This window comes from Mobula hypostoma, chromosome 21, assembly GCF_963921235.1.
Source record: "Mobula hypostoma chromosome 21, sMobHyp1.1, whole genome shotgun sequence".
Classification (NCBI taxonomy): Eukaryota; Metazoa; Chordata; class Chondrichthyes; order Myliobatiformes; family Myliobatidae; genus Mobula; species Mobula hypostoma.
Window position 1 is genome coordinate 13,459,279 of NC_086117.1, and position 18,982 is coordinate 13,478,260.

The following is an 18,982-nucleotide window of genomic DNA, read 5'->3' on the forward strand; positions in this document are numbered from 1 at the left end:
TAAATACGAGAGGACATGGCTTTAGGGTGAAAGGAGAAAGGTTTAGGGGGAACATTAGGGGGTACTCCTTTACTCAGAGAGTGGTGGGAATGTGGAACGAGCTGCCATCTGACATGGTAAATGCAGGCTCACTCTTAAGTTTTAAGAATAAATTGGATAGGTACATGAATGGGAGAGGTCTGGAGGGTTATGGACTGGGTGCAGGTCAATGGGACTAGCGGAATAAAGTTTTGGCACAGATTAGAAGGGCGAATGGCCTGTTTCCTGTGCTGTAGTATTCTATGGTTCTACTCCAGATTCTGAGCTCTCGTGTCTTTTTTCTCTTATAACTAACTGCATCCTCGGTATTTACAATACAATAGAGGCTCGGATTATTTGTTAGGATGTTGCTTATGGACTTCAAGCATTTAACGCCGTGCAGCCCCATCTCATGGGACACAAACTCCAGCAAATGATTGTAAGCCCTTACCTCATACTCTTCATCCTCTCCTTCCTCACAGGCAGACATCAAAAAGTGAGATATAATGGTTATATGAGCACCAACAGGCAAATATCAACTGGAGCACCACAGGGCTTGGTTATCTCACCAGTCTTGTTCACACTGTACACAGATGACTGCAGAAGCTCACACCCAGACATGCAGTACACCAAGTACTCAGATGACACAGTCATCATTGACACTACCAACTCTAATGGCTGCATCAATGAGGAAATCAATAGATTTCCTGGTTGGTGCACAAACAACTATCTGGACCTGAACCCCAGTAAAACCAATGGAATGGTAGAGGACCTTAGAAAACAGCAGTACACTGTCCCAACCCTGGAAATAAGAGGGCAGTCGATAGAGTGTGTTGGAGAATACAAGTACCTTGGCACAGCTGTAGATACCAAAATCACCTTGATCACCAGTGGTGGGTTGATACTCTCCAAGTGCCAACAACGGCTATCTTTCTTTAGGAAGATGTGGAAACGTCAGGCCCAGCCATCGGTTCTCCAGACATTTGATAAATGCTTTATTGAACCAATATTAACCTACAACATCACACCGTGGTCCGGAGCAATGAGCACTATCAACCTCAGCCCACTCAACAGAATTGTCAGAATAAGTAGTAAAATCGTAGGCCAGGAACAAGAATCACTCAGCAGCATCCATAAGAGATGGACAATAAAGGTGGCTCAACAAAAAGTAGATGACATTACACATACACTTCACACTACTACACTCTCATGCCATCTGGACGCTGCTACAGGTCCCTGCCCATCAGCACCAGAAGAGCCTTGTCCAGTTCTATGCCTTCCTCCATTCGCCTCCTCAACAACCAATTTTGAATATACAGTATGCACAGCAAATTTGACAGCAAAACCAGTCAGTTTTATTATGTGTATTTGTATTTTTAATTACATGCATTAATTTTTAGTACTTATTATCTATTGTAAGTATTTTATATAGTGGTTAACTAAATGTAGTGTGATGTTGTCCTTACCACTGCACAATGTTCCTCACAGAAAATAAAGTGCATTCATTACGATTCCAATGCAAGCATCGACATTCCTCAGGAAAATATTCCTGCCCATTCAGTTTCACTTTGGTACTTTGGCACTGGAATTCATTATGGCTCCCTATTATCTTCAACGTAACACTGTTGCTGTGCAGTATGACCTAGAATGGAAGCAATGCTTTGCCCTTCACTTCTTTTGACATATTTGCCCTTAGGATGTTAGCTTTTCAATGTTCACAGATTTGAGAGTGAATGATTATTGACCTCTATTTGTTTACAGATCATTTAGCGCATGGTTGTATGGGGTCAGAGAATGTGAGAAGATGAGGATTAGTTTTACTTGTCACATGTACATCAAAACATGCAGTGAAATGTGTCATTTGCATCAACGGACAGGAAACCCACGCCGTCACAGAGAGAACGGACAACCTCCTGCAGACAGCGGTGGGAATTGAATCCCGATCTTACAGCTGACGTTGTAAAGCACTGCGCTAACAGCTACGCAACCGTGCTGCTCCGTGTGTAGGAGTTAACCGTACTAAACTTCCGTTGCATCTTATTTGAGGATGTAGCATTCCAAAGGTTACTGTCAAATTTTCTTTAAAATTTTCAGCCTAACTCTGGGTGCATGACACTGTGCTATAAAAATGACAACATGAGGAAATCTGCAGATGCTGGAATTTCAAGCAACACACATAAAAGTTGCTGGTGAGCGCAGCAGGCCAGGCAGCATCCATAGGAAGAGGTACAGTCGACGTTTCGGGCCAAGACCTGTTGTTAGTCCTGACGAAGGGTCTCGGCCCGAAACGTCGACTGTACCTCTTCCTATAGATGCTGCCTGGCCTGCTGCGTTCACCAGCAACTTTTATGTGTGTTGTATAAAAATGACAACTGTATTTTGCTTTCCTAGTCTATATACTAAACAGAAGCAATTATTGAAGATGGTCATTCTCTGCATAGATAAAGGTGAAACAAGGCAAGAGCAGTTCCACACGAGACAAATGACTTTGTTGACTATGCTGATGACAAGATGGGGATAGCAAGAACCAAGTGTAAACTGTGCCTCTGTCATAATCACAGAGCATGTATTTGTGGCTTTGACTCATATCTCAGAGCTGTAACTGCTGTGGGAACCTATAGAGAGACGATACGGCAAGAAGTAGTACTCCATCCTAGTTGTTGCTGACAATGTTTTCCTTTCCTATGGTACTCCCCAAAGGCTGAAATCCCAACCGACTTGACAATATTGCTGTTGAAAATATAGACCACTTTCCCCATCTTGGCTGCATTCTCTCCTCAGAAGTAGACATAGACTCAGAGATCAACCAATGCTTGAGTAGTGCTAGTGGAGCCTATACAAGATTAAGTAAAAGAGTCTTTGAAGACCGTAATTTACAGGTCCAAACAAACTTTTTGGTCCATAAAGCAGTCACCCTTCCTACATTACTGTATGGACGTTAATCATGGACTACCTACAGTAGACATCAGAAAGCCCTGGAACAATGCCACCAAAGAACCTGCTGAGGATTTTGAGGATCAGCTGGACACATAGGCACACTAACACCAGCATGATGAAGGGGGCTAACCTGAACAGCATCTCCACCATGATAAAGTAATACGAACTCTGCAGATGTCTTAACTCACATTTCCCCAAACAGACCCTTTATTCCCAATCGAAGGAAGGTCAGTGAGCCCCTGATGGGCAAAGTAAGGTAAAATCAAAATTAGCCTGAAGAAGTTCAACGTTACATCTAAAAGCTGGGAAGACACTGCACTCAATAGATGTACCTGAAGGAAACCTGTTCAAGGAGGAGGAGTGGTACATGAGCGACCTCCGCTGTGCCACAGGGAACAAGCAGTGGCTGTGAAAGAAGAGGCCGAACAACCAAAAGGCCCAACCACTACTCACAGTCATCACTTACACGTGTCCACACAGCACCAGGATACTGGCTTCTACAGCCACCTGACCAACCACCATTAGACAACCCCTCAGGTGAACACCTTACTCAACTTGAGTGATTGAACTACTACTATAGAGAGCTTCAACCATGGAACTGGTAAAAATACGAGCGTAGTTTGGGACGCCGGCATGTGTGGAAGTTTGGCAAGAAGGTTGGAGACACCCCACAATACACAATCAGGGGTGTATTCCTTTGAAATAGATTGTAAATGACAGAAATTTCACAAAGGAAAGTAATAGAGGATGAAAGGTAGAATTGTAAAAGATGATCATTTCAGGGTTAGAAGATTGGATAGGTGGTGGAGGGTGGGGGCAGGAGGAGCTGTGACATTATTCTCTGTGAGTCAAGATTCTACCAAAGCAATAACATCAGCACGGTCACCTACAGGAAGGGTGGAAGGGACCTCCTTTATAGTAGATGAAATGCAAAAAGCAGCAGTGCATCTTGATCTTTCTGGCAGAGTGCAAACGACAGCCATGAAGGATGAGAGAAAAACGAGTCATAAAACTGAAGGTAGGCAGGAAGCTCAGCTAGGGAGGCATTTGGCAAAGTTGAGTTTTTGCTCGTAACAGCGCAGCATGTTTTGTATCGATGTGTTCTTCAGAGAATGCTGATGAAGGCAGAAATAAAGCTCATTCTGCAGTGAAGCACTTGCTGTAAATAAAGATGAATTTCTACTGACATAGTTTCACCTATTTGTTCTAGGCAGTGAAATAGCAACCTCTGTATGGTACTTTTTATTTAAAGAAACCCAGTAAACTCAATAAAGCCTGGCCAAATAAGGAAGATTCCTATTTAATGATAGCTATGATTATGTTTCTTTTAATTAAGTCATACTGCTTAATTTAATTTCAACGGACTCTTACTTTTGTTTCTTACTAAATTTAAAACAGTACATAGGTCTATCTTTAGATTGTAATTAAATTACCATAAAATAACACAACTACAATAAACTTATAATTATGATAATTATTTACAGTTGTATTTTATTCATTTCAAATTAGATTTTTATGGACCTGAAAGCAGATGTGTAGTTTATGTTTATCATCAAAAATACTTGCAGAATCATTTTAAAAAGCAGAGTAATTTCCATCTTTCTAATTATAAACCTTCACTTCATGAAGAAAATCAGAATATTGGTCTTAGGAAGGTTTTAGGCTGTGAAACATTTTCTGTCTAAATTTCAGTTAACGCTAGATATACTCAGTAGGCCAAACAGCACCTGTGGAGGGACAGTCAGCATTTGAGGATCTTTTCTCAGAACTTGGAAAATTTAAGATCTAAACATGTTTTAAGTTGTAGAGGAGAACAAATGGAGTGTCTATGAGAGCAAGAGAAACTGAATGGTAAAAATGATGGTGGTGCCTGTTGAGACAGGCTGGTGGACACTTAGTTATCACAGTTGAGGTGTATGGAGAAGATTGAGTAGGGGACAGAGACAGAGGAATCGAAAGTAAAATGTTGGAATCAGGTCTCACTGAACATTACTGTTACTGTATCTCTAAAATGAAGGCGAAGGCTAGAAATACCCAGTAGGTCAGGCACTTCTGTGGAGAGATAAATTGACAGTTGTTGGTCACTGGAAAATTTGTCCCTTGTTCAGTATAAGCGGCTGCCTGTGAGGCTGGGGGAGTGATGTGGCCATCACTGCTGACACCTTCCACGCAACGTGAGTGTAGAATATTGCTGGGGACTGGCTGGAGACAGACATGTCTGGATCACAGCGAACAACATCAAGCACCTTATTTTGCAATCATCTCTGAACTGGACAGGACCTTGCGGTGAATAAAGAGGAGGGGAGACAACAGTTTTCATCACATCCAACAGAAAGTAATAAGGTGGTTTGTTGGATCTGGGTGGTCTGTCAACATCCTGAGTACTGCTGTTCTCCAGCAATACTCCATACTCACCCCGCTGACCAGGGTGGAACCATGAGCTCCACAGCTCAGTTCAAAATGGGCTCACCACTCAGCCCAGCCTGCCCAACATCAGTCCTCACAGGTAGCCTCGACACACGGTCACAGTTAACTCTGTACTGTGAGTGTTAGTGGACAGCCGCGATTTGCACCAGGTTTCCAGCAAAGCAGCATCACAGCCCCAGCAGAACACAGAACAGTGCAGGCCTTTTGGCCCACGACATCGAGCCGACTTTTTAAACAACTGCAAAATCAATCTAACCTTCCCCTTCCACATAGCCCTCTGTTTTTCTTTCATTTATGTGCTTGAGTCCCTTAAAATTCCCCAATATATCTGCCACTACCCCTAGCAGCACATTCCACGCATCACCACTCCCTGTATAATAAAACACTACCTCTGACATTCCCCCTATACTTTCCTCCAATCATCTTAAAATTATGCCCTCTCATATTAACCATATCTGCCCCAAGAAAAAGGATCTCCCTGTAGCCACCCATACCAATTCCACTTTCTATTTCCATTCAGACATGTCAGTAGGTGGCCTCATTTACTGCTGCGATGAGGCCACACTCAGGTTGGAGGGGCAACCCCTTATATACCATCTAGATGGCCTCCAACCTGATGGCATGAACTTTGATTTCACAAACTTCTGGTAATTGCACCTCCCCTTCACCATTCCCCATCCCTGTTTCCCTCTCCCTCATCTTACTTCCTTAACTGCCCATCACCTCCCTACGGTGCTCCTCCTCCTTCCCTTTCTTCCATGGTCTTCAATCCTCTGCTATGAGATACCTCCTCCTCCAGCCCTTTATCTTTTTCATCAATCAACTTCCCAGCCCTTTATTTCACCCCTCCTCCCAGTTTCACCTATCACCTCCCACCTTCCTGCATTGGCTTCTCCCCTTCGTTTCCAGTCTTGAAGAAAGGACTTTGCCCAAAACATTGGTTGTTTACTCTTTTCCATGGATGCTGCTTGGCCTGCTGAGTTCCTCCAGCATTTTGTGTGTGTTGCTGAGAAAACGGCACTGGCTTCCCACTCTATCTATGCCCCTTGTCACTTTATGCACCTTCAGCAAATCACCCCTCATCCTCCTTTGCTCCAAAGAGAAAAGCCCGAGCTCACGCAACCATTCCTCATAAGGCATGCTCTTCAATCCAGGCAGCATCCTGGCAAATCTCTTCCATACCCTCTCTGAAGCTTCCACATCATTCCTGTAATGAGGTGTCCAGAACTGAACACAATATCTCAAGTGTGGTGTAACCAATGTTTTATGGACCTCTAGAAGGTTCCTTTTAAAGTACTTAGAATGTTTGGAGTGGAGGATCAAGAGTACTATAACAATTCAATGCTCTATAGGGCACCAGTGTAATGATATAGGTTGATGGTCTTTGGGTTGCTCTGACAAACTAGTAAGGTTGTCTTTCTGATATTGTTGAATTCAGTACTGCTTCATGAGGAGCATAATGTGCCTAGTCAAAAGAGGAGATGTTGTCCCTTCAGCTTGCATTAAGCTTTCTGGAACAGTGCAAGAGTTCAAGGGCAGAGGGTAGACTGGGCATAGAATAGAGAAGCAATTTCACTGGAAACGAGAAGTTCAGGACCAACCTTGCAGATTGAATGGAGGTACTTACTCTGCATAGCTGTCACATAATGTCCATTTGGTTTCTCCAAAGTACAGGAAATCACTTTAAAAGCACTGAATGCAATACAGTACACTGGAAGTAGCCCAAGGGAATTAGTATTTCAAAGTATTTTGGTCCTTGGATTGTGAGAAGGGAAAAAAATAAAAGGGGAGATGCTGCAGAACAGGAGAGGGCACAGGTGGAGACAGAACAATAAACAGTGACTCATGGACAGAATGGCCCTGTTGGCATGCTGACAGAGAAGGAGAAGCTGTAGAAGTATCATGTTGAGGGAGGCAGTAATTATGGACGATTATCAATAGAACGTGGATCCGATGGATGAACAGCAGGACTTGGCAAAACCTACTCCTGGAATGTTGCTGTTCAACTGACCGGTTTGACATACGTAATTGGGATTTTAATACATCAGGTAATGGTTCATAACATTGCTGATCTGCAGATGCACTGTTAGTCACTATCATTAGGTATCAGGTTAATCCTGAAATTAACAGCGTTGCGCTTTTTATAAATTAAAAATGGGAGCACAATTTAATCAAAATGAACATATAGAGGATATAGAATTGAAGTTTACGAAACTCTGCAAAGGTGACAAATGCTTTGTGATACTTTTCATTCTTGTTGGAATGAATGGGAAGAATGACAAGTCCTGTGCAAAGTCAAACCCTGATAGTTATCCTTTCTTTCCTCCGTTAAGCACCAGGAAATTCATTCTGACCTTCTCCAAGAAAGCAAAAGCACTGTTTACTAGAACTTTTCTGATTTGAATTGGTTCCTCTCTACCTAATGCCACTTTCTCATGCAAATACAGAAGTAGCCTTGTAGTTGTTGTTCAGTTGTTAAGTCCAACTCTTCGTGATCTTATGGACCATAGGGTCCATATGGCTTTTATGTCAAGATACAGAAGTAGATTGCCAGGCCTTTCTTCCACGTAGATACTACTGCTGCCCTGGTTGGGACCCGGCTGGGTTTGAACTCAGAACCATCTGCCTTGAAATTCAGTGCTGATGCCACTATACCACCAGCTGGCCCCAGACGTAGTCTTAGATGCTGTAAATCAAAACAATAGATGAGCAGCTGCTTTGCATTTCATCCTGGCTGTCAGTAAGTCTGAGCATCATGCATAGGTTCATTAAATCAGACGCAGCAATAAAACATAGAACGCAGAAGATTTTTCTGAAAGCAGCTTTAAGTTGCTGCCTTCAGTATGCTGTTATTCTCTTTTCCCAAGTTCCTCTTCTATTCATCAGTAACAATACTAACATGCTACCATGCCTAGTAAAATAGCCGATTTAAAAAAAATTAAAACCTCTAACACATATTGTCACAGAACTCCATTTAGCTACTTCCAGCCTGTTTTACCATCTTACTAACTTGCCTTTTCCCATTCTTTAGTTGGTATTACACCATGGAAATTAGCAACTTTGGTAAACATTTCATGTTTCAATATGCTTTGAATCCCCCTCCATTTAACTGCATGATATTCCTCTTATGGCTCCCAGTACATGCCGTAAGTACTCATTCTGTCACACTTCCTGCCATATCATCAATTATTCCACAAAGTAAAAGACAAAAGGAAAAGCAAAGGCAATTGAGGAAGAAGCAGCAGAGAAGAGAAAGAAGAAGGCATGAAAGAACTAACTGATGCTTCATCATGATTATCTGGTATCATAAAGAAACTTCAAGGTATGACTTGCTTCATTCTGAATGACAATGGTATTTAGGAATCAGAACTGCTCAAAACAGATAACAAATGAGATTGTAAGTAGGAGGAATCTGCCTCTTAGAAGCCACTCTGCATATGTAATGTGCAGCACATTAAAGGACAGCATGGTACTTATAGAGTTGTATGGAAATAAGTCCTTTGGCCCAATCCATCCTGACGTTGTCTCCGCATATACATTAATCCCATTGGCCCATATTAGGTCCATATCCTTCTATGCATTGTTGAGTTACATGCCTATCTAAATAACTCTGAGAAAAGGTGATTGTACCTGATACACTAGACCACCGTTATACTAAGATAATGAATGCCTACTGTCCCGTGTCCAGACTGCATTTTGGTAAATCTGATCAACTGGCTGTCTTCTCCTACCTGCATACAGACAGAGGGTGAAGAGCAACACTCCAGATATTAAAACAACATAGCGGTGGTTGCAGGTGCAGAGAAGCTGGGTTGGGAGATGCAGTCCCTGCCTGAGAAGCATCTTGGACCCACTGCAATTGGCCCACCAGAGCAACAGGTCCACAGCAGATGCTACCTCATTGGCCTCACTCAACCCTGGAACATCTGCATAGCAAAGACGCAATCACCAGGATGCTCCTTATAGATTACACTTCGGCATTCAATACCATCATCCCCTCAAAACTAATCAATAAGCTTCAAGATATTGGCCTCAGTAGCTCCTTGTGCAATTGGATCCTCAATTTCCTCAGTCAGTTCGATGAGCAATAATATCACCTCCACAATCTCCTTTGGCCCAGGTGCACAAGGCTGTGTGCTCAGTCACCGGCTCTACTCACTTTATACTTATGACTGTGTGGCTACGCACAGCTCCAGCACTGTATTTAAGTTTACTGATGACACTACTGTTGTAGGCCAAATCAAAGGTGGTGACAAGTCAGCATATGAATGAGAATGAGAATTGGCAGAATGAGAATCTGGCTGAGTGGTGCCATAGCAACAACCTCTTACTCAATGTCAGCAAGACCAAAGAGCAGATTATTGACTTCAGGACAAGGAAATCAGAGGTCCACGAGCCAGTCTTCATCCGAGGATCAGAGGAGGAGAGGATCAGTAACTTTAAATTCTTCTGTTATCATTTCAGGCAACCCAGCATGCAAGTGCCATTACAAAGAAAGCACAGCATCACCTCTTCTAGTTCTTTAGGAGTTTGCAAAGATTCGGTATGAGATTTAAAACTTTGACAAATATTGGCCAGCTGCATCACAGCCTGGTACGGAAACACCAATGGACTTGAATGGAAAGTACTGCAAAAAGTTGCGCAAGTGGGAGGAAAGGTGTAAGGAGGCTCACCAGAGGAAGGCCCTGAATCACCAGACCTTAGTCCATGGGTGCAGGGACAAAGGATGGCAGACGTGGCCATTCACTGTGGAGATCGGCTGTAGAGGGTTCCCAGCAAGGTCGGCATGGAGGTTGCTGTCTGCGCTGGGCCTTGATAAAAAGAACAAGAACCAAGCAGGTCGCAGGATGGTGGAGGAAGCAGACAGAGCCTCTTGCTGGTTATGGAGCAGGTGAGAAGAGTTTAGCTAGAAGTCAGGAGCACATGGGCAGTAACTTGGCCACCACTGCTGACCCACCTACTGGACAGTGTAATGGTTAAGGGTTGAAAGACTCTATGAAGGTTGGAGACCACCTGATGACATCTGCCCCTGGCCAAAGGCTACAGTTACTGCATCAGGTGTATGATGCAAGGAAGTGTAGGCAAGCCTTCTTTGCCATCTTACCTACCTATACTGTCACTTTCAGAATCTACAGGTTTGAACCCCAAGGTCCCTCTGTTCATCAATATTCCTTTGTGCCCTACCATTTATATGTCGTCTTCCATCCCAAAATGTTTTGGGATTAAACTCCTTCTGCCCGCTTGATGCACAACTTTCCATCTTACTTCTATATTGCTATAGACATAGACAATCTTCTTTGCTATCCACAACGCCACCAGCTTTTCATGCCATCTACAAACTCACTAGTCATACCTTCATTAACATCCAAAAAAAATACACAGACACAGTAAGTATTATAACATTTCCAACCAGAAAAGCATCCTTCCACCACTACCTTTTGCTTCCTATCACCTTGCCAATTCGCCAGTTAGCCAGTTACGCAGGACATTGTCAAATGCTTTACTGAAGTCCACATAAACAACATCTACTGCCCTATCTTCTTCACTCTTCTTAATTACAAGGTGCTATCTTAAAGCAGCATTACGATGTTATTTCCACTTTCATTTCAAGCCTTCAGTGACATATGGATGACAAAGCACTACAGAGGGAACAACTAACCTCACCATTTGTGAAATTTATGACATAACCGAATGGGAACATAAAAGCCTCGCAGGAATATAAGTAGGAGCATCCAACCATTTGAATCTGCTGCACCATTCATTAAAACCAGGCAAAGCTGATCATTTTCCTCACAGCTATTTTCCAGCACTACTCCCAAATACCTTAACTTCATTCACGTCTGGAAAACTAATGATCTGTTTTGAATGAAACAACAACTGAGTCTTCACAGGCACCCGTGCTAGCAGCATCCAAAGTTTAATGAAGAAATTTCTCCGTAACTCAGTCATGATTGACCACCATTTATTCTGAAACTGAGACCTGTGGTTGAAGACACCTCAGCTTACAGAAACATCCACCCTGATGCAAGGCTGAAACGTTGACAATACCTTTCCTTCTACTGATCAAGTCAAGTCAAGTCGCTTTTATTGTCACTTCAGCCGTAACTGCTGGTACAGTGCACAGTAAAAACCAAACAACGTTCCTCCAGGACCATGGTGCTACGTGAAACAACACAAAACTACACTAAACTACCTGAAACAACATAAAACTACACTAGACTACGTGAAAGAACACAAAACTACATTAGACTTCAGACCTACTCGGGACTACATAAAGTGCACAAAACAGTGCAAGACAGTACAATAATTAATGAACAAGACAAAGAACAAATTACAATATAATAACAAAAGATGTAAATATAAATGTAAACAACAGATGCTACTCGAACACGAGGAAATCTGCAGATGCTGCAACTTCAAGCAACACACAGAGAAAATGCTGGTGAACGCAGCAGGCCAGGCAGCATCTCTAGGAAGAGGTACAGTCGACGTTTCGGGCCAAGACCCTTCGTCAGGACTAACTGAAAAAAGAGATAGCAAGAGATTTTAAAGTGGGAAGGGGAGGGGGAGATCCAAAAAATAGGAGAAGACAGGAGGGGGAGAGATGGAGCTAAGAGCTGGAAAGTTGATTGGCAAAAGGGATATGAGAGGATCATGGGACAGGAGGCCCAGGGAGAAAGAAAAGGGGAGGGGGGAAGCCCAGAGGATGGGCAAGGGGTATAGTCAGAGGGACAGAAGGAGAAAAAGGAGAGAGAGAGAGAAAGAATGTGTATATATAAATAAATAACAGATGGAGTACAAGGGGGAGGTGAGGCATTAGCAGAAGTTTGAGAAGTCAATGTTCATGCCATCAGGTTGGAGGCTACCCAGACAGAATATAAGGTGTTGTTCCTCCAACCTGAGTGTGGCTTCATCTTTACAGTAGAGGAGGCCGTGGATAGACATATCAGAATGGGAATGGGAAATGGAATTAAAATGTGTGGCCACTGGGAGATGCCATGAAAATTGACTTCTCTAACTTCCATTAATGCCCCCTCCCCCTCATACACCATCCATTATTTATTTATTTATTTATTATTTTCATTTTTGTTTTTCTCTCTCCTTTTTCTCCCTCTGTCCCTCTCACTATACTCCTTGCCCATCCTCTGGGTTTCCCCCCTCCCCCTTTCTTTATCCCTAGGCCTCCCATCCCATGATCCTCTCCCTTCTCCAGCCTCGTATCCTTTTTGCCAATCAACTTTCCAGCACTTAGGTCCATCCCTCCCCCTCCTGTCTTCCTGCTATCATTTCAGATCTCCCCTCCCCCTCCCACTTTCAAATCTCTTACTATCTCTTCTTTCAGTTAGTCCTGATGAAGGGTCTCGGCCCGAAACGCCGACTGTACCTCTTCCTATAGATGCTGCCTGGCCTGCTGCGTTCACCAGCATTTTTTGTGTGTGATGCTACTTGACATGCTGAGTTTCTCCAACAGGTTGTTGCGGTCTCGTTCTCCAGCATTTAGCACTACCCTCCCAACTCCACCTACCGCAGACATCCTCTCTTCTCCCCTCTCCTGTTGGGCAGAAGATACAAAAACTTGAAAACATGTAGTACTAGACACATGAAGAGCTTCTATCCCACTATTATCAGACTCTTTAACTGACATATCATATATTAAAAGTCTTGACGTCCCACTGTATCTCTTCATGACCTGGCATGTAACTTATTTACGTGCATTGTATTTCTATATAGCTGCTATTCTATATTATGTGTGTTATTTGTTTTTCACTACCTCAACGTACTTAGGTGTAACTCTCGCTTTGGCCAGCGCTTTAATATAGGGGATGATAGCCCCCTCGGCCCGGCCAAACTGAAGAAATCTTGTTTGTGTGGATGCTGCACAATGTGTCATACATGTGACTAATAATAAACCAATGTTTCTATTTAAGAAACTTACAAGTTTTAATGAAACCTACTCCCTTGACACTAACAGTTTGCAAACTTACTCTCCTTCACTGCCACCTCGCAGGTGCAGCTTGCCTACTGCCAGCGAACTTACAATAGTCTCTGCCTTCAGTCTTCTAAATCCCACCACCACCCCAGATCTTTGATGGCAGATATAAGCAAAGATTGGCACTGGTACATTCCAGTTCAGGAGGCAAAATAACACATGACGAGATGGAGAAAATGAAACTAAAATATTCAGCAGTATAAATTGGAAGGGCATGAGTCTTGTTATTAAATAATCTTACCGTTACACGAAATGGTGTAGAAGCGGGTAATTCGGTAGGGGGGGTTTCCTCTGGAGCAGTCCCAGGCATACTGCGTCTCCGGCCAGGTCTTTCAATTGGAGAATCTACGGGCAAAATATTTATAAATCTAACTTAATAAATGTTCTCAGATACTCTCAAAATTTCATTTGATGATCAACAGTATTATTTTAAGACATATATTGCTTGAACTAGAATAAATTGTTCTATTTTATTTAGATTTATTATATTTTATTGGGTAACGCTTTGTAAATGGTGGCATTGTGCTAAGTGAATAGAAAAGCCCCAGGTTCAATCTATTATCCATGCAATCATTCAGAATGGATTCATACATGTAAATGCCTTAATTCCTAGAATATAAAAAAGAAAAAAAATCCCTCAAGATCTGCTGAGGATGTTGCTGCCCACCTATGCTGACACTCAAAGAAATGAGTTCAAGGTACCAAAGGATGCAAAGAATCTGTGAAACCATTGAGAGTTTCCACCTGGGGAAAATGTGATGAGTAGAATATGCAAATTCTCTTCTCAATTACTGGCCATAAAACACATTGTTTTAAATCACCTGCCTTGCAGCAATTAAAAAAAGCCTGTACTATACAGACAGTACTCTGAAAACAACTCAGAATCTGAACCAGAATCATATTTATTATCACTGGCATATGTCATGAAATTTGTTATTTTGTGGCAGTAGTACAATGCAATACATAATTTAAAAAACTATATATTACAATATGAAATATATATAAAATTAAATTAAATAATTAGTGCAAAAAGGGAGCCAAATAAAAGAAAAAAATAGCGAGGTAGTGTACCATGCGTTCATTGCTCATTTAGAAATCTGATGGTGGAGGGGAAGAAGCTGTTCCTGAAATTCTAAATGTGTGTCTTCTGGTTCCTGTACCACTTCCTTCATGGTAGCAATGAGAAGAAGGCATGTACTGGGTAATGGGTGTCCTTAATGATGGATGCAATGTTTTGCGGCATCGCTTTTTGAAGACGTCCTTGATGCCGGGGGATTAGTGTCCACGATGGAGCTGGCTGAGTTTATAATTTCCTGCAGCTTCTTCCAATCCTGTGCAGTGGCCCCTCCAAAGCAGATGGTGATGTAACAAGTAAGAATGCTCTCCACAGCACGTCTGTAGAAGTTTGAGGAAGTCTTTGATGACATATCAAATCTCCTCAAACTCCTAGTGAAATATAGCCACAGTCATGAAACTGCTCACCCTTTCCACTGCTGATCTCTCAAAGAGGACTGGTGTATAATTCCATCAACTTCCCCTTCCTGAAGTCCATAAACAATTCCTTAGTCTTACTGATGTTGTGTTGTTGTTGCAACACCACTCAACCAGCTGCTCTATGTCTCTCCTGTGTGCATTCTTGTCCCCATACAAAATTCTGCCAATAATAGTTGTGTCATTGGCAAATTTAAAGATGACGTTTGAGCTGTGCCTTGCGGATAGAGAGAGTAGATCAGTGGGCTAAGCACACATTCCTGAGGTGCGCCAGGGTTGAGTGTCAGTGAGGAGCAGATGTTATTTCTGATTCGCACTCACTGTGATCATCCAGTGAGGAAGCCAAGGATCCAGTTGCAGAGGGAGTTATAAAGAGCCAGATTTTGGAGCTTAGGATGGGAGGAGAAAATGGCAGCACGACGCAGCTCGCAGCAGCTACTCCAGTGGTGATGTCTGTTATTTGTCAAGTAGGGTGCCGTGCACAATCCTGATTTGATGGAGACAGACGTGAGAGTACGGAGGAACATCTGGTTAAACTTCTGAAATGCCTGTCTCGCTGCTGCTGCTACTGTGTGGTCCAGAATCTCCGGAGGAGAAAGTCCCGAGTCCTTGGCTTTGCTTGTTGCTTGACGGCCGGGGTGGGGTTGAAGCACTTGGCAGAGGATGGTGCTCGGAGAGGCTGTGTTGGAGGGGCTGGTCGGAGGCTCGAAGTTTTCAGACGAACTCAAGAGTCCGCTGCGGTCGGGTGTTTCCAATGGTGTTTCATCAGCAAGTTGGCGGCACTTGGAGGTTCATGGCGGAGAGAGTCTCTCCCTTCTGCCGTCTGCGTGAGATGATGAGTCCATCGGGACTTTGAGACTTTTTTTTTACCATGCCCATGGTCTGCTCTTTATCAAATTATGGTATTGCTTTGCACTGTTGTAACTATATGTTATAATTATGTGGTTTTGTCCGTTTTAGTCTTGGTTTGTCCTGTGTTTTCTTGTGATATCATTCTGGAGGAACGTTGTATCATTTTTTAATGCATACATTTCTAAATGACAATTTGCGAGGACTGAGTGTCCTCATAATCTAATCTATTGATTAGAGCTGAGGGTATGATTGTGTAGAACACTGCACTGTAATCAATAAACAGCAGCCTGACTTAGGGATTGCTATTACCCAGGTGATCCATGACTGAATGGAGAGCCAGTAGGATTGCATCCACTGTAGACCTATTGTGGTGATAGAAACACCCAAACATATTTCACTTCAGACAAAACAATTCATGTAGTTAGAAAATGCTGGAAACACTCAACAGGTCAGGCAAAACTATGGAAAGAAATACAAGCTTATTGTTTCAGATCAAAGAAAAAAACAAGCGTATTGTTTCTTCAAAATTGAGAAACATGGAGAATATCTTAGTTGGATAGGACCAAGGGAAGTCAGAGTTGCTGTGGAGTTGGGTTATACAAATCATCTGGTTGTAGGCAGGACTATTGACTCCAAGAGATGAAACATCATGCTGCTGCTATACAGAGATCATGAGTACAGTTCTTGTCACCACACAATAGAAAAGATGTGGTAGTATTATAGTATTAGAAAGAGTGCAGAAGGACTTTTCCAAAATGTTGACTAAGATCAAGGATTTAGGGCTGCAAGGAGACTGGACATGCTGGGACTGAACTGACTGGAGTGCAGGAGACTGAGGGATGACCTTGTAGAGGTTTATAAAATTATAAATAGCATACATAAGGTAGATTATCACAGTCCTTTTCCAACAAGACTACAACCTTGTCATAGGATTTGGAAGCTTGGGTGCCTCAGTGGATAATTGGGATCTCTTCTGGGGAAAGTATGACCTGTTCAAAAAGGACAGGTTACACCTGAACCCGAAGGGGACAAATATCCTGGCAGGGAAGTTTAATAGAGCTGTTAGGGAGGGTTTAAACTAATTTGGCAGGGGGATGGGAACCGGAATGACAGAGCGGAGGAAGGGGAAAACAGAAATAAATCTAAGATAGTGAGCAGTAAAGATGTCAGGAAAGACAGGCAGGTGATGGGGCAAATGTGTAGCCACTGGGATGAGTTGCAGTGCAATAAAGTTGCAGTGAAATCAAAGCGAAAAGTACCAAATACTGGTCTTAAGGTGTTATACTTAAATGCACGCAGCATAAGGAATAAGGTGGAATGATCTTGTCGTACAGCTACAGATTGGCAGGTATGATATTGTGCCATCACTGAGACCTGGCTAAAGGATGCATGTCTCTGGGAGCTGAACGTCCAAGAATACATGGTGTATCGGAAGGATAGGAAGGTAGGCAGAGGGGGAGGCGTGGCTTTATTGGTAAGAAATGATATTAAATCATTAGAAAGAGGTGATATAGGATCGGAAGGTGCAGAAACTTTATGGGTTGAGCTAAGAAATAGGGGTAAAAGGACCCTGATGGCAGTTATTTATAGGCCTCCAAACAGCTGCAGGGATGTGGACTACAAATTACAACTGGAAATAGAAAAGGCTTGTCAGAAGGGCAGTGTTATGATAATTGTGGGGAATTTTAACATGCAAGTAGATTGGGAAAATCAGGTCGGCACTGGATCTCAAGAGAGAGAATTTGTAGAATGTCTGTGAGATGGCTTTTTAGAACAGCTTGTTGTTGAGCCCACTAGGGGATCGGCTGTATTGGATTGGGTATTGTGTAATGAACCGGGGGTGATTAGAGAGATTGAGGTGAAGGAACCCTTAGGAGGCAGTGATCATTACATGATTGAGTTCACTGTGAAATTAGAAAAAGAGAAGCCGAAATCTGATGTGTCGGTATTTCAGTGGAGTAAAGGAAATTACAGTGGCATGAGAGAGGAACTGGCCAAAGTTAACTGGAGAGGGACACTGGCGGGAAAGATAGCAGAGCAGCAGTGGCTGGAGTTTATGCGAGAAATGAGGAAGGTGCAAGACAGGTATATTCCAAAAAAGAAGAAATTTTCGAGTGGAAAAATGATGCAACCATGGTTGACAAGAGAAGTCAAGGCCAAAGTTAAAGCAAAGAAGAGGGAATACAAGGAAGCAAAAAATTAGTGGGAAGACAGAGGATTGGGAAGTTTTTAAAACCTTACAAAAGGAAACCAAGAAGGTCATTAAGAAGGATAAGATTAACTATGAAAGGAAGCTAGCAAATAATATCAAAGAGGATACTAAAAGCTTTTTCAAGTATATAAAGAGTAAAAGACAGGTGAGAGTAGATATAGGACTGATAGAAAATGATGCTGGAGAAATTGTAATGGGAGATAAGGAGATGGCAGAGGAACTGAACGAGTATTTTGCATCAGTCTTCACTGAGGAAGACATCAGCAGTATACCGGACACTCAAGGGTGGCAGGGAAGAGAAGTGTGCACAGTCACAATTACGACAGAGGAAGTACTCAGGAAGCTGAATAGTCTAAAGGTAGCTAAATCTCCTGGACCAGATGGAATGCACCCTCGTGTTCTGAAGGAAGTAGCTGTGGAGATTGCAGAGGCATTAGCGATGATCTTTGAAAAGTCAATAGATTCTGGCATGGTTCCGGAAGACTGGAAGATTGCAAATGTCACTCCGCTATTTAAGAAGGGGGCAAGGAAGCAAAAAGGAAATTATAGACCTGTTAGCTTGACATCGGTGGTTGGGAAGTTGTTGGAGTCGATCGTCAAGGATGAGGTAACAGAGTACCTGGAGGCATATGACAAGATAGGCAGAACTGAGCATGGATTCCTTAAAGGAAAATCCTGCCTGACAAACCTATTACAATTTTTTAAGGAAATTAGCAGTAGGCTAGACAAGGGAGATGCAGCGGATGTTGTATATTTGGATTTTCAGAAGGCCTTTGACAAGGTGCCACACATGAGGCTACTTAACAAGATAAGAGCCCATGGAATTACGGGAAAGTTACATACATGGATAGAGCGTTGGCTGATTGGCAGGAAACAGAGAGTGGGAATAAAGGGATCCTATTCTGGTTGGCTGCCAGTTACCAGTGGTGTTCCACAGGGGTCCGTGTTGGGGCCGCTTCTTTTTACATTATACATCAACGATTTGGATTATGGAATAGATGGCTTTGTGGCTAAGTCTGCTGACAATACGAAGATAGGTGGAGGGGCGGTACTGC

At 42.7% G+C, this 18,982-nt stretch overlaps 1 protein-coding gene across 6 annotated transcripts in view; it reads right to left on the reverse strand.

The window, feature by feature from the left end:
* The window catches only part of LOC134359795 (disabled homolog 2-interacting protein-like), a 609,971-nt gene that overhangs the window by 283,406 nt on the left and 307,583 nt on the right, over positions 1–18,982 (reverse strand). For all 6 annotated transcript variants that reach the window (XM_063073440.1, XM_063073442.1, XM_063073438.1 and 3 more), the window contains one exon: positions 13,614–13,717. In XM_063073440.1, the coding sequence (XP_062929510.1) occupies positions 13,614–13,717 (104 nt within the window). The remainder of the gene's footprint in view (positions 1–13,613; positions 13,718–18,982) is intronic.